Source organism: Ovis aries, chromosome 19, assembly GCF_016772045.2.
Source record: "Ovis aries strain OAR_USU_Benz2616 breed Rambouillet chromosome 19, ARS-UI_Ramb_v3.0, whole genome shotgun sequence".
Classification (NCBI taxonomy): domain Eukaryota; kingdom Metazoa; phylum Chordata; class Mammalia; order Artiodactyla; family Bovidae; genus Ovis; species Ovis aries.
Window position 1 is genome coordinate 13119313 of NC_056072.1, and position 16882 is coordinate 13136194.

At 47.1% G+C, this 16882-nt stretch overlaps 1 protein-coding gene across 3 annotated transcripts in view; it reads left to right on the plus strand.

Moving 5' to 3' along the window:
• Window positions 1-16882, plus strand: part of MYRIP (myosin VIIA and Rab interacting protein) — a 218161-nt gene that overhangs the window by 177150 nt on the left and 24129 nt on the right. For all 3 annotated transcript variants that reach the window (XM_027958035.2, XM_042236531.2, XM_060402094.1), the window contains exon 11: window positions 116-355. In XM_027958035.2, the coding sequence (XP_027813836.2) occupies window positions 116-355 (240 nt within the window). The remainder of the gene's footprint in view (window positions 1-115; window positions 356-16882) is intronic.

Consider the following 16882-nt stretch of genomic DNA (forward strand, 5'->3'; position numbering starts at 1 on the left):
CCGCTGAGCCATCAGGGAGGCCTGATGTAAAGGACTGACCTTTACCCGGAGATTATCGGGAACAATATGGCTATAGAAAAAGGGTCTTCAGCTCGTGATTCTGGCTTTCCTTCAGGTGCCGGGTGATTTACCAGAGATTGACATCAGCAGTGAGGCTCGGCATCCCCGGGCCGACACAGACACCACAGAAGAGAAACGGAGGAACAGGCTGTATGAGCTAGCAAGGAAAATGAGTGAGAAGGAGACTTCTTCTGGGGAGGATCAGGAATCCGAGCCCAAGACTGAGTCTGAGAACCAGAAGGAAAGTCTGTCCTCTGAAGACAACAGCCAGAGTGTCCAGGAAGAGCTGAAGAAGGTAAGGGCTGCGCAGTCACAGCACATGGCCCAGTCTCTGCCTGGTCTCTTGCCGCTGGGGTGAGGCTCTGTATTTGTGCTGAGATTTGCTGAGAACCCAAAGAGCACTCTCTAAAATGCCCATCCCTGTGCACTTGGGAGAGCCCAGGAAAACTTGACTTGATTAATGCAGAGTTATTCAATCAGGAAAACAGCCCCGCGTGTCCTTGGATATCTCCCAAGACCTCTCATATCCCATCTTTCATCAAGACAGCCCTTGCTGTCTTTCGAGTCTGTAATGTAGCACCCACAGTCTCTCTTACTGGTAAGAGCCGTGTTATTTCACACCACCCTCCCCCCAAGGAATGTTTCCTGTGGAATGAGGGCATCTAGCCAGCCCTCTTTTACCAGTGCTAAAGCTTCATGTCATAGTATAAAGTCTTTGCACTGAAAGTTGCCTTCTAGGTCACTATCTCTGTAGTTTTCAGATCTGGGCTTGACTTACTTAGAACCTTTCCCAAACAAACCTTATATGGAACCCCAGGGTTCTAATCAGATACAAACACTGCTGCTCCGAGGGGTCCCCAAAACCCCAGTCACTTTGATCTTCAGTCCCACAGTCCTCTCTTCCTTCCAAGCCCAAGTAGGCCACCGAGTTCCAAGGGACATGGTGTGAAAACCACAGAAAATAGACCCTACCTCTGGCAGAAGGGGATCCCAGCCTCTCTCCCACCATCCTCCATGACATGCCTGGGTTCCCCCCACAGCTCCTCCCGTCGCCCACCCTAGACTTGACCCCTGCTGCCTCCAGTGGCAGGGGAGAAGCCAGCATTTGTTCAGCGTCTCCTATGTGTCTGGTGCATTGCGTGTGTTAGTTCATTTAATGTAAAACCTTTGCGGCAGACACAGCCCGGTGCTGCAGAGGGAGAAATTGAGACTAGTGAAGGTCCTCACTCGAGGCCCACAGCTAGTGAGTCTTGGAGCCTCAAGTCACAGGCTCCTTCCTTCATAAGCTGCTGCTTCTGAAACTCAGATTAGATCTTGTCTGGTAATATCTCGAATTCTTTGTACTTAGGATCCATTTTTACCCTGTTCTGAGAGTAGGCTCTCTAAGCTAATGACTGCCGGTAACCCATATATATAGTCCATGAGCCCCCTTCATCTGCTCAGCAGCCAAGCTGGGGTGCTAAGCAGGGGGCTGGCCAGCCCAGGAGGGACCACCACAGAGCAGTCTGCACCGTCCTTCGTGGCTGAGCCCCTGAACTTTCCAACACCTCACACTCTGCCTTTCACTCATGCCCAGCCCATCCTCCATAACCACTGAATCCTCCCTCATAAACCAGCCAGTTCCTGTGCCTGGGGATGGCGTATCCGTCTTTCCCCTGGCCTCTCTGTGGGTGGAGAGCAGATTCTGGCCTTCACAAGCAGCCCTTCCCTGGGATGTGGGCTCCAATCCCTTGCCTCCTCTACGGTTATGAGCTTTGATCCTCTCTGTTGCTTGAACCGATGCCCCATTACAGTCACATTTTGTCTGCTAGGGCTGAGAGTCAGATGGCAACTGAAGCATAGTGTGTTATTTCTTACGATGACTCCACATCCTACTGACTTTGCTGCCTCATGGCCCCAACTCACGCTGTACCAGTGGGGTGCTGGGCTGGGATGAGTACGGAACATTCAGCCCCCATTCAACTGCGAGCCTCACCTTCTGGAGGCACAGCCACCCATCTGTATTGGGCTCTTCTGGGCGGAATGTGAATAGGAAACAGAGGAAAGTCCTGGGCACTTTGACCCTTCCTGCCTCCACCTTGCCCTGTGCCCTCGCTGAGTAGGAAATTAGGGGTGTCGCTTTTATCCAAACTCCCAAATGGTTCAGTTTCCCAAAGTTAAAGTCTTTCCCACCACCAACCACGAATCAGTGTATATAAAAACACAGATAGCAAACCAAAAGAGAAAATTAATATATCTTTCTCCATCAAGAATTAAAGGAAAACAGAAATAGAGGTTCATCTATGGAAGGTTGTTTAGAATCAGAAGGGTGTAGAGAGAGGCTTCAGGGTTAGACAGCATGTGAAACGCAACCATGCAGCTTTCAAACCCTGGACTTTGATTCTACGTCTAGGCCTTTTCTTGTCTACTCACTACACCTGCCTCCTAGCTGCCCTCTGTGGCCCCTCCAGTCCTTTCTCCACTCAGCGGCTGGAGCTGCCCTGTGGCCCTTGAACTTGCTCCCAGCATGTCAACAAGCCCATGTGTTTTTATATCTATCCCTAGGACCCTGTCAAATGCATGTTGGCCTCATTTGTACAATGGGTATAACCATGCCCCCTTATAGAGTTGAGACAACTGAATTTTACAGCATAGGGGCAAGACAAAGCCAGAGCCCAGCAAACAGGAATAACCTCAGAGCCCCTTTAACAACCTCAAGGAAAAGAAACTTCACTGCTGTGAAATGACACCCCTGTGCTAGCACTGAAGGAAGAGCTTAGTGCCTGTTTCCCATCCGTGCGTGCTGTGTCAAGCCAGAGGTCTCTAACCACATGCGGTGCTTTGTCTTGCTCTGAAGAATGGGATGGGGAAATACTGCATCAGAACCTCCCAGGCTCCCACCTTCAGGATCAGAGTAAATATGGCTTCCCTTGTAATACGACCACAGCTGGTCTGCGCAGTGCACATATGCAGACGCACACACAGCTTGGTTGGGGAGTGGATCTGGGATAGAGAAACTGTTCCAGAAGCTGTTAGTGCTCGCCTCATCTCTTTCTCGTGCTGCTGCGCACTGGCCCACGGTCCACCTGCGTGGGGGTCCCTGACACAGCAGGAGCGCCCCTTCCTGTGCAGAAGGCAGGCTGGGAGCGTCTAGACTCTAGACACTGGTCTAGAAGCACAGTCAAGGCCATGCTCCCCTCCCCGAAAAGAGCCCTATCCAGTGACTGACAGAGTATAGATCCTCCAGCTCCTTCGCCTCCACTGGGGCAATGACCCTGGGATGTATGCTGCCCACTAATGCCTGACTTCCCCAGTAGATCTTGCTCTGGGCACCTGCAGTGAGGACCAGCTCAAGCGGGCTGTCTTCCCTTCCCTCCCTCTCTTCTCCACTCCTCCACTTGCTCCTGGGTCCCCTTCTCAAATAAACTCCAAGCACTCAAAGCCATGTCTTGGGATCTGCTTCTGGGGAAACCAGACTGAGACAGTAACCAAACCAGAGAGCACATGGAGCCCCCAGGTCACAAACACTCCCTGCAGTGTGTGTGACTGAGCGGTGGGGAAATCTAAAAGCCTAGCTGATGGCTAGCAGCCTCTGCCTGATCCAGAGCATCCCTCACACAGACAGAGCCTCATCCAGACTTCACGTCCCTCCTGCCTCTACTGCGGATTCTGCAATATGGGGTCCATAGCAGAATAATGTGCATATTCCCATCAACACAGGGACGTCAGCGGCAGGTCAGTGTCCTTAGTATGACAACCCATGTAGCAATTAGGGCTTCACAGTCTTGTCCAGCAGCAGAGGAACCATTTTAGAAATAGGCTTTTTCTGGACGGGAGTCAGCCCTTGGCTGTAGACAGAACTGGTCCCTACAAATGATTCAGTTTGGCTGGGTGTTCCACGCCTGAGGATGAGTTAAGGATGATCACTGCCATCTGAGTTTTAACTACCTGAAGAACCAGCTTATAAAGCTTGGGGTTAGTCCAGACACCTGGACTCCTAGGGGGTTATATTTTTAACTGAAGCCATCTTGGTTCCATTGAACCTCAGTGGTCAACCTTCCATACCTTGGGATCCTTCAAGCCCAGGAATGAGCATTTGCTCTCCTCCACCACTAGGCAGGTAACCGTGGTTATGGGAGAAAGGGCTGGTTAAAGTGCTTCCTAGAACCATCTGCCTCTAGATATGTAGGTGCTACGTTCCTGAGGGCAGGATGCAAAGAAGGACCAGGAACTCCTGGCCGGAGTTTGGAGGCTACCTGCTGGGGCTGGATCTCCCACAAACCCCTTATCTCCCAGGCTTAGAGCAGAGACCCCCAAGGTCCCTTCTGGCTCCAAAGAGTCATGGCTCTAGACATGTCATGAATTAAATACATTTTTGTTTCCTGAAATGAGCATCATTTATGACACTATTTATATGATAGAAGATGTCCTGTGTGTCAAACTTTTGGAAAATGAGTGTTGAAGACCCAGATTAGTAACTTCTTGCATTATAGTCAAATCCATACACGCAATGTCTTAAAGGCATTATTTAAATGTCTTTGTTTATTAATTATCACAGGTAACTGAATCATTGTGTTTTATTTTCACAAGGGAGTCACAGACCAGCAGGTATCTCCCCTATCCACAGGTTCATGAAATAGTTCTCATCAAAGTACTGAGCAAAAAGTAATAAGTGCCTTTCTCTGCAAATAAGAGATAAATCTGTACATCTTCTCACAGCCACTCCTCCTTGATTATATCAAGTCACATAGAAACACAGTCGTGGTCAGTGGTCAAGCAAACAGATTGACTGTTGTCTAAGAAAGCCCAGAGCTGAAGGTCTCTGCAGCTTAACGTGTTGTGAAACACTTGTGGCTATCACAGTGTTGACATAAAGTCAAGAACTGTCCACACATGTCTCATCCTTGTAAAACGGCTCACCATCCACATGAGGGTTCAGTGTCTCTCACTCGAGGTAGCATGATTTGAGAAGCATGTCTCCGTCTTTAGTTGGTGCTAATTTGAATGTAAGGTTCAATCCTAACTTGCATCTTACAAGCTGCACTGATCTCAGTAGGCCTTATGCCTGTTGAGGAATCAACACCTCTTTTCTAAGATTCTATTAAACAACTGGCTGTAGGGAAAAATAGAAGCTTTACCACTTAGAGCTACAGCTTTTATCCACAGTGCTTGAACAGATGAAGTTTCATCTCACTGGGTTGTCACTGGCCTCCTTCATCCCCACACTCTTGTCCTCCGTGTTTGGGGTAGGGGACTTTGAGGTTGGGAAGAGAGTTCTGGGTTCTCTCCTGGATCATGAGGACTTCAGCAGAACATCTTCCTTTCTAGGCAAAAGATGAGCTAAGCCCTTGAGAATTAATAGTCTCATAATGCTAGTAGATAAAAGGGCAGTCTACATAAGCAGACAATTGACCAAAAACAAAAAAGATTAAGGTAAATGACCAATAAGCATATGAAAAAATATTCAATTTTCATTATATCTCAACTGTATTCAATGCAACACCCAGCCCAGAACTTGGCATATGCTCTGTACATGCATTCATGTTTCCCATTCAGCAGAAGCACACTGAGGCAATGGGAAGGCAGCCACGAACAGGGCAAAGTTTAGCATTTGTTCAGACAAGCAATAAAAATGCAAATTGAAATAATGAAATGCCACTTGCCTAACAAATTAGTGATTAAAAAGGACGATAAGTTATGTTGGTAAGAGTTCAGAGGACCTGGCAGTCTAATGCACAGAAAGTAGCGCATATTAGCACGGCTGACTTGGTAACTCAAAGCAATCAAAGTGTGCTTACCCTTTGATCCAGCAAATAGACTTTCGATCATTTATCCTAAGGAATAACTAGACAAGCAGCCAAGGGTATATCACAGTGCAGTTCATTGAGTGTTATACTTTTATATCAGGAAAACTCTGGAGCAACCTAAGTGTCCAACAATAGGGAGTTTTGGAAAAATGGAGGGGATGAGGTCCAGAACTCAGGCGGGGTGTCAGCATTGGAACAGCAAAGTCAGAATGGTCCAGATATAAGTAAGTGGGTAAATTTGATGTTTAGGAAGATGAACAAAATTTGTTTTATGTTCTAAGCCTCCCCAAACCCCTTGCCCCACTTATTGAAGCAACATACATAGTAAAGCCAACCCACTGACACCGGGTTGTGAAAGAAAGTGTTTATTGCAGAGCTCTAAGCAAGAGTGGGGATGGCTAATGCTCAAAAGGCGGGAACTCCCGCTGGCTTTCAGGGAAAGGTTTTCAAAGACAAGGTGAGGGAGAGGGTTGCAGGGTGCATGATTGGCTCATATACGTTCTTCTGATTGGTTGTTGGTGAGGTAATCGGGAATCAACATCATCAACCCTCTGACTCCATCCTGTCTGGGGCCTTCATGATGGTGGTCAGCACGCAGAAAACATGGTCCACCTGATGGGGGTTTCAGTGTCTGCAAAACAGCTCAAAGGACATGGCTCAGAAAATTATCTATAGCCCTTGAGAGGAACCAAAGGTCTTTGACTTTGTTTAATGGCTAAACTATTATTTTGTCTTGCTTGACTGTTTTCCTTTGTTTCTGCATTTTCTCACTTCTAAATGTATTAAATTTACTCTTTAGAACTCAGGTTTGGCTTAGGAAGGCAAGTTTGCCTTCTGAAAGTGAGGTGATGGTGAAATTGGATTGTCAGGATTGTGGAGAGGGTTTGAAATAGCTGTTGCATAGAATGGGAGAAAACTGTGTGGAGAAATATAAAGGATCCCCAGGGTAAAATCAGAGATCAAAATCATTTACCGGAGTTACAAAGAACCTGTAAAAGAAAACAGCAACTCTGTGCTCTAAATATAAAATAGACAAACAATTCAGACCTATGATATAGCACAAGGAACTATATTCAATATCTTGTAATAACCTATAATGAAAAAGAACCCAAGAAAGGATAGATAGATATGTTTAACTGAAGCACTGTGCTGTATACCTGAAACTCACACAACATTGTAAATCAACTTCAATTTAAAAAAATAGAATATAGCAAATTTGATGCAAATGAATGCAAAACAAAAATTCATCTTATTCAAAGAAAAGGTTCTAGTAGGAGCAGGTCTATTCATGAATCCAGATCATTCAGCACAATATACAGCACAGCTCAAGGGATTCTGGGGTTTCCATGAGAACTCCCCATTTCATAACTAAGATTTACAGATATGAATCTCAAACTAGATTGGAGGGGTGGGGAGATAAAACAGAAATTCCCTGGTGGCTCAATGGTAAAGAATCCGCCTGCCAATGCAGGAGACATAGGTTTAATCCCTGGGTTAGGAAGATCCCCTGGAGAAGGAAATGGCAACCCACTCCAGTATTCTTGCTTGGAAATCCTCCTGGACAGAGGAGCCGGGGGGGCTACAGCCTATGGAGTCACAAAAGAATTGGACATGACTTAGCAACTAAACAACAATCCATCCATAATAGGAAAAAAAAATGAAGTTAAAACTTCACAAGAAAACTGCAGATCTCTAAGAAACCTACCAGTTTGCTGGTAGGAAAGACCATGCAAAGAAGAATTCTTCCAAAATGAGGATAGACATTTAGTGTAATTCAAATAAAAATCTGAACCAGAAGTTTTTAAACTTTTCAAAAGGATTCATAAAATCATCTGATAAAATAAAGAATAATTTAGAAATTTTTAGAAAAATAAAGAGGACCTATTACGATAGTACATTTTGTTTTAAAGGTAGAGTAATTAAACTTATGAGATATTAGTAGAGGATGCAATGAACTAGTTCAGAAGTATGGTCTAGAATATTCTTAATTTAACTCATGATTTATCTCCTACTTACCACCCACCCACCTCTTACCCCTGGTCAGGCAGAGATCAATTTTTAATAAATGTGTTGAGACATATGTGCACTTGTTCTTTGGGAGGACGTGATGTGGCAGGAGAGGAAGGTCCTTAGTGTTCACCCAAACGAAGGAATGAATGGCCATCCCTGGTTGGCAGGCCCAGCATTGTGTACAGGAGACACCAACGGAAAAGGTGCCAACTTCCCGTGAGAAGCGGTAGCACAAGTTCTAGAGTTTGAATCCCTATTCATTTACCATTTGTTCAACAAATAATTGTTGAACTATTCTAAGAGCTAGAATAATACAGTAGGGACTGGCGAGGAAAGGTCCCTGCTCTGGTGGAATTTCCCTGCTGTTGAGGGGTGACAGCTGAGAAGTATGTAAACACACACAGCGGATGTTGTGCACAGTTACCGGTGCCCAAGAGAAGATTCAGCAGGACAGTCGTGAATAGAGCTGGGAGGAGGATGTGTCCTCGAAGGTCCTGACTTTTCTGACTGACTGTGCTTTCCACTGAAACCCAAAGGACAAGAAGAAAAACGTCAGGCAAAGATCTAAAGGAAAGGCTTTCCAGGCAAATACGTGCAAGGCCTTAAGGTGGAAATGACCTTGACAAGTTCAAGGAACCGCCTAAAGATGAAGAGTAGCTGGGGCAACGTAGCCAAGGAAAGAGATGAGGAGAAGGTAGGGGCCAGAGCAAACCAGCCACGTGGGCCGTGCAGAGGATATCGGCTTCTGTTCTGCGTGAGACAGGAAGAACCTGGAAAGATTTCAGCAGGAGGATCCTATCATTTATGAAGATCCCCTTGGTTGCCAGGTGCCACCTCCTTCCCAAGTGAACGTGGAAGGTGGTTTCCTGTGTCACCAGGCTACTTCAGAGCCAAGCACGCGCCCTGGCAGAACCCTGTTTACCGATAGCCACGGGGAAGTGTTTCCAGTGAGTATCAGGAACTGATTTTCTGAAGAACAGCCAGAGGGCAAAAAGTGAAAGAGATCGACGACCAGGGGTACCACAGTCAGGGAGGGAGTCCTGCTGCTGAAGACTTGCCCCGGGCAGGTTTGGTCAAAGGCAGTGGCCCCAGCGTTCCCTTCCTCTCTCATCGTCACCAGGTCCTGGAGCAGCCATGCTCAGGTGCCTACATCAGACTACAGGGACTCCACCCAGGAAGGGAGAGAAAATAACTTGGAGAGACATACAGACCAGTGGGTTTAGCTCCATAACTAAACTAAATGTGCAAATAACAGACTTTTAAAAATTCATTTCAATCATCACCACCAAAAATAATCTTACTTTTTTCACATATAACTTTGACCATCAAAATCTAGATGATTTCAGAACCCAAACACCCCTAGAGGTCCATTCTCTAATCTCTGTTACATTTCATGTCGAAGTTGATTACACATGCTAATTTATTAGGTCCGTGCTCCAATTTCTTTCCACAATTCTGTGTCACCTTCTTTCATCAAGTCACTCTCTGGGGACGTGAGTCTGTTCATGGAGAATATATTTTGACGGGTGGTAGAGGCATCGCCAGAGCGCCTTATGTTTCATGAGAACTGAAACATATTTGCACTGAATTTTTCTAACAGATTTCTGTCATCTATTTAGGATGACATATGGAGTTTCTTTTCTTACCTTTGAGGAAGAAAAAAAATACATGAAATCAGGGCATTTGGACAAATTTCCTTGCTTGCTCTGGTGGTTTGATAGGAGCATTTCAGAGAGCCAAGGCAGCACCTGTGACGTGGGACAGAACAGTAATGAGCAGGCTGCGAAGTCTGGATCACATTTGGAGCAGGTTTCCTCAGACACCACATTCTCGTTCACTCTGGTTGCCCTGGAGGCTCCACCTCAGGTAGGTTCAGCAAGGCTCAGAGCAGGAGCTGGTCCCTCGGGAGATCTCAGGTTTGGGTGTGTGGCTTGCTCACTGGTGTACAAATCAACATGGGCTTCCCTGTGGCTCAGCTGGTAAAGAATCTGCCTGCAGTGTGGGACACCTGGGTCTGATCCCTGGATTGGGAAGATCCCTGGAGAAGGGAAAGGCTACCCACTCCAGTATTCTGGCCTGGAGAAACTCCATGGACTGTATAGTCCATGGTGTCGCAAAGAGTCAGACACCACTGAGCGACTATCACTTTCATTTTTTTCCTGATGGTGCTAGTGGTAAAGAACCTCAGGTTCGATCCCTGGGTCAGGAAGATCCTCTGGAGGAAGGCATGACAATCCACTCCAGTATGCTTGCCTGGAGAATCCCATGGATAGAGGAGCCTGGTGGGCTACAATAGGATCACAAAGAGTTGGACACAACTGAAGCAACTTAGCACACAGCACATACAAATCGACAAGCTCATTCTGATTGGTGTCACTTGGTGGAGGCTGCAGGCCAGTCTCTCTGTTGTTCATGGATTTCATTATTCAGTTAGATTCTGTTCTTCCGTCACTTTCTGCAGTCTGTTACGTCCCGGGAATTATGCTGGTGGAGGAGGTGGTGTGGCTGGTGGGAAGGAGCGTGGGCTTCAGAGACCAGAGTCTCTGGGCTCCAGTCCCAGCCATGCGTCTTCTTCCCTGAGCCGCGGTTTCTTCCTCTCTCGAGATGGGATGAAAACAAACTCCACGTAAGGTTGTTGTGAGGGTTACATGAAACCTTGAACAATCTGGGGTCAGACCCGGCACAGCAGGGACGTACATTAACGCTGAGCTGGCATCCTTCCTTCATTCTCGCTTCCCCTCAAAGGGCTTTCTCAGGAGCAAGATACCCCAGGAGAGAAGGTGAGGTCCTGTATGCATTTTACGCAACCTGAACACTGAAGACTTTTCTCCTCTGCCTGTAATTCCTTCATGGGAGCCAACATGTCTTTAGAAGGTTCTGTTAAAGCTTTTTTCTGTTATTTGAGATGTCCACAGTCCCCTGCTCGCCCCTTAAAGAACATCCATTTGTCACAGGGCTGAAAGGAAAACTGGAGAGCCCCGCCTGTGTACCCTGTTCTTGTTTTTACTAAAGCCAACTACGAAGACTGTTCCCCTACCCCAAAAACCTGCACAGAAGTCTTGACATCAGAATTACTGGATTCAGGGACTTCCCTCTGGTGGTTCAGTGGTTAAGACTCTACACTTCCAATGTAGGGGCTGTGGGTTTGATCCCTGGCCAGGGAACTAGGATCCTGCATGCCCTACAGGCAAAGAGAAAAATAGCTAGATTCAAAATATAGACTGAATCAGTGATTTGGGAGTTATTCCAGTTTGACACCTGGCAATCACTCTGTCTCCTGGGCTGTGAGAAAGGAGCTTTGGAATATTATGTTTTTTTCCTTATTTCAAAAGTCTAATGAGATTTTCTCTCTCTCGATGTTTAAATCTCCTTGAATGGCATGAGTTTCTTCCAGACCCCTCAGCTGGAAAGCGCAGTAGCATCTCGCCCTGTCCCTGTTCGCTCCATGGCCACAGCGTTCTTCCCGTTCTCCTGACAGAACAGCGTACCTTTCATCCATTTTTTCCCACGGCAGCTGCCCCACCTCAGCCCTTGCGACCTGGGAGTCAAGCTGCAGCAATCATGTCCTACGCTCATCTCTGCCTCTGATTCTCCCAGGCCCTAAGTCTGTCCTTCCTTTAGCAATCAGAATTACCTTCCTAAAGCCTCAGCCTCTCAAGTTGGCATGTTAAAAACTTAGGCTCTGAAATGGGGCAGACCTGGGTGTGGGTCTTGGCTCCTTCAGGGCAAACCACGTCACCTCTCTAAGCACAGTTCCTCATCTGTAAGACAGAGTAGTCATAGTTCCTACATCATAGGGAGGTTCCTAGATTAAATGAGGCTCTCAGAGCCTGGTACGCAGTAAGCACTCAGTAAATGACAGCTCTTCATTCTTCAGTTCTGATGCAAAGAGCTGACTCATTGGAAAAGGGCCTGATGCTGGGAACGATAGAAGGCAGGAGGAGAAGGGGATGACAGAGGACAAGATGGTTAGATGGCATCACCACCTCAATGGATGAGTTTGAGTGAACTCCAGGAGATGGTGAAGGACAGGGAAGCCTGGCGTGCTGCAGTCCACAGGGTCGCAGAGTCGGACACGACTGAGAGACTAAACAACAAAAATGACAGCTCTGGATAACAGCAGCGGAAACCTGCGACGGTGCCGAATCACCAGCTGTTCAAGATGCAAACCGCTGAGCCTGGCCTTCAGGGTGCTGTGGGACCAGGCCTCCCTCTCTTTTCCCATCAGTCATCCTCTGCACACCCTGGACTGCAGTGCCATTCCCGGTGCGCGTCATGCCGCCTCATCTCCAAGGTCTTTCCTCCCTTCAGCCGGAAGTATCCTGCTCATCTTTCTAGTGCTTCCAGACACACTCCAAAGACACATGCTAACGGAACCTGCTTGTCTCTCTACAGGTCTCAGCCTGTGGCTCCCAGGGTAGAATAGGACTTATCTCCTGCTGTCTGCTGGGGGTCTTCCTACCCATCTCCTGTCTCTGCCCCCCTGAGGACAGGGGCCATGCTTACTCAACTCTGCATCCCCTGCAGGGCCCAGGGCAGTGCCTGGCAGAGAGCAGATGCCTCCTGAAGGCCTGAATTAAATTAGTGATGATAGGAAACAGCAGATGATGTTTGAGTGCCTGGCTTGTTCAGTTGCCCAGCTAGGCCATGGCGTACCTGGTTTTTCTTGCCTGTCAGCACACATGGTTCCGTGTGCTCACTACCAGGAAACAGAGGGTCCTGCGCACGTGTGTGTGTCAGTGGCAGGTTGCCTCCTGTTGCTTCTTAGGACAGACTGTTCTGTATTCTGATATTACGTCTTCCACTTCCAGGTGTTACGGTATCTCTTCTTTATGAAATTATGCTGAGGGCAGACAATGCTACAGCATGGCAGCTTTTTAAAGAAATATTCTTACTCAGCAAGAGAAAAAAATTGGGAAACAGCAGCAAAGCATAACTTTTTTTTGGTAAAAAAAAGTTTTAAAAAGCATTTTTTCGAAACACCAAGTAAAGGTTTCTGTGGTGGTCCAGTGCTTAAGAATCTGCATGCTAGTGCGGGAGGCACCAGTTTGATGCCTGGTTGGGAAGATGCCAGGTGCTGCGGGGCAACTAAGCCCGTGTGCCACAACCACTGAGCCTGTGCTCTAGAGCCTGGGAGCCACAGCAAAAGAAGCCAGCACAATGGGCAGCCAACACTCTACAACTAAAGAGTAGCCCCCGCTCGCCACAGCTAGAGAAAGCCCGTGCACCAACGAAGACCCAGCACAGCTAAAATAAGCAAATAAATAATGTTTAAAGGTATTGAGAAAAAAAGAAGACAAGTAAGCAAGGAAAGTTGTTTCAAGAACACAGTACATAATAAAAGGTGTCTAAGCCACTAGCCCTTACCAGTCATGTGCCCACCTTGAGCCAGCAGGGCACGGGGGAGAGGTTTGAGTAGATGTGGACAGCTCTGTGTTCGGACTGATTCCATCTTCTGGAAAACCCCTTGAGCTGGATGGTGTTATCTCCATTTCACAGCTGAGGCTCAGAGAGATTATATCCCCGAAGTCATACAGCGTAACCTGAATTTCCTAAGCCTCATGGCCTGGTGTGTACACAGTGAGGAGGTCACCTTAGGATCCATCTCCACTAGGAAACCACAAGACCAGCGCACCCACTCATTCCCACTATCTCTCTCCATTAGGTGCGGGAATCTAGGGCGAGGGTCTCCCACGTGTTCATGATCCTCCTCTAGGGGCCCGCCTGCTCAGGGCCTTCACCAGGCTGTTGCTGCCCACATCCACCCCAGGAACCGGCCCTGCTAGACGCCTCCACAGAGGCTCCAGATCAGCAGGACCAGAGCCAGCTGATGACTTCTGTGGGCCTGAGCACTTCTGCCTTTGTGAACACTTTCCTCCACAAAAAAAACATTGAAAACCATATTTTACAACTATGTTGGTATAAAGATCAATACTATGTATTACGTATGCTGGGCTGGATGAATCACAAACTGGAATCAATATTGCCAGGAGAAATATTAATAACCTCAGATATATAGATGATACCACCATTATGGCAGAAAGCTAAGAGGAATTAAAGAGCCTCTTGATGAAGGTGAAAGAAGAGAGTGAAAAAGCTGACTTAAAACTCAACATTCAAAAAACGAAGATCATGGCATCCAGTCTCATCACTTCATGGCAAATAGATGGGGAAACAATGGAAACAGTGACAGACTTTATTTTCTGGGGCTCCAAAATCACTGCAGATGGTGATTGCAGCCATGAAATTAAAAGACGCTTGCTCCTCAGAAGAAAAGCTATGACAAACCTAGATAGCATATTAAAAAGCAAAAACATTGCTTTGCCAACAAAGGGCCATCTAGTCAAAGCTATGGTTTTTCCAGTGGTCATGTACAGATGTGAGAGCTGGACAATAAAAAACACTTAGCACTGAAGAGTTGATACCTTCAAACTGTGGTGTTGGAGAAAATGCTTGAGAGTCCCTTGGGCAGCAAGGAGATCAAACCAGTCAATCCTAAAAGAAATCAACCCTGAATATTCACTGGAAGGGAAGGATTGATGCTGAAGCTGAAGCCCCAATACTTTGGCCACCTGATACAAAGAACTGACTTCACTGGAAAAGACCCTGATGCTGGGCAAGATCGAAGGCAGGAAAAGAAGGGGACTACAGAGGAAGAGATGGTTGGATGGCATCACCGACTCGATGGATATGAGTTTGAGCAAAGTCCAGGAGATGTGAAGGACAGGAAAGCCTGGCATGCTGTAGTCACCATGGGGTCGCAAGGAATCAGACACGACTGAGCAACTGAACAACAACAAAATGTATTTAAGACACATGCTGAGACCTAAGAATTCATTTTTCCTTCCAATTTTCAAAGAAGGTAAAACATTTTCATGCGCCCCCTAAAAGAATGATGGGCCCTAAGTGCCACACCTGCTGAGCCCAATGGATAAAGGAGGCCTGTTGCAAGACCTTGCTGATGTGTCATGGATCCATGGACCTCAAAGCATTTTGCCCGCTTTTAAATCTCCCAAAAACCCTAATATCAATGCCCCTTCAGCTTCTACGTGTTTAGGGCTTATTATAGGTGTCAGATGGTTTTTCCAGTGGTCATGTATGGATGTGAGAGTTTGACTGTGAAGAAGGCTGAGCAATGAAGAATTGATGCTTTTGAACTGTGGTGTTGGAGAAAACTCTTGAGTCCCTTGGACTGCAGGGAGATCCAACCAGTCCATTCTGAAGGAGATCAGCCCTGGGATGTCTTTGGAAGGATTGATCTTAAAGCTGAAACTCCAGTACTATGGCCACCTCATGCGAAGAGTTGACTCATTGGAAAAGACTCTGATGCTGGGAGGGATTGGGGGCAGGAGGAGAAGGGGATGACAGAGGATGAGATGGCTGGATGGCATCACCGACTCGATGGATGTGAGTCTGAGTGAACTCCGGGAGTTGGTGATGGACAGGGAGGCCTGGCGTGCTGTGATTCACGGGTGGCAAAGAGTCGGACACAACTGAGCGACTGAACTGAACTGATAGATGTCAGAACCATCCCTGAAGTGAAACTAAGAAATTCCCTCTTCTGCCCCAGAAATCTGAACATATCATTTAATCCTCAAAGCATTTTTTCCCCACATTGTATTAAGCGCTGTCATATCAAGGCTTACATCAGGTCACATGAATAGATGCCCCAGGCCTTTGTCACTATCCCAGTTCACCACACAGCCAGACACTGGATCTGATTTGGTGCAGCTGAGACTGGCAGACACACGTGCACGCACACACCCAAGGGTGGAGCTGGACCTGGGATTAGCCCTCCGACATTCCACCCTATTCTCTATTAAGCCAGGCACCTAAGGAGCCCCTGCTGCCCACACGTTCACAAGCTTGGGCCACTCTGGCAAGGAGCATGCATGCTTATCCCAGCTTGGAATGAGTCTGTAGTTCTTTGTCCAACACAAAGCTTTGAAATGAATGACGATACTGGAACATTCTCAGGAGAATTTGCAAGGGTTGCAAATAAGCAGGGATATCTAGTGTTTAGGATGGAGATATTTTCTTCTTTTGAATTCTAAAGACTCAGAATCTCCGCCTGGTGACACTTTACATGCTGCGAGTCTTTGGAAAACTGTTTATAAGGAAGAGTGAAGGGAGGGAGAATTTGTTCCAGAAACATGTTTTTATAGGAAGAAAAAGGGCATGAGCTTCAGCATCAGCCCTTCCAGTGAATATTCAGGGTTGATTTCCTTTAGGATTGAGTGGTTTGCTCCCCTCGCACTCCAAGAGTCTTCTCTGACAAAACGAGGTCCACTGGAGAAGTGGAATGGCAAACTACTTCAGTATTCTTGCCTTGAGAACCCCATGAACAGTATGAAAAGGCAAAAATCAGTTTGTGGGTAGTGAGACAAAAAGTAAAGGCAGAGTCTGCTCTGCCCTGCGGTCCTCAGAGAGAAGAGAAAAGATCCAGGTGGGATTTAAGACTGGGTCCTGACATGGTCTTCTTCCTCCAGTCCATTGACATGGCCACTGGGGCGGGCTCCCACCTCAGAGTGGTATATCGGCTCCTTAAAGGTCTGAACTGGTCCTGTTGTTGGTTACGGTCAAGCAGGAAGCTGAGTCTTTGTTGAGATGGACACTTGTTTCATTGCCTCATTGGTGAGTGATGGAGGAAACACTGGAGGTTTCTCATCACCTTCTGTACCCCAAGCATCGACTATTGGTTATACTCTGGTGATTGTGAAGTTGATATTATGGATTCAGTGTTCCACAAAGGGCTGTGACACAAACCGGACCCTAGAGGTGGACACCCAGGCTCTCAGTGGTGACCGCATGTGGTCAAGAGACTGGGGAGTGTCGGTGCCTCACAAGAAATACATATCTGCCAGGTCAACACCTGAAAGCCCCTGTTGCACCCTGGAAAAGCAGGATTGGCTACCTGGAGCATTTGAAAGGAATCGTGCATCTACCTGGCACTTAGTAAATTTGTTGTTTGTGTTTCTTTGATCGCCAGAAGGTTGAATTTGGTTACGACTCTCCCACACTGGCCG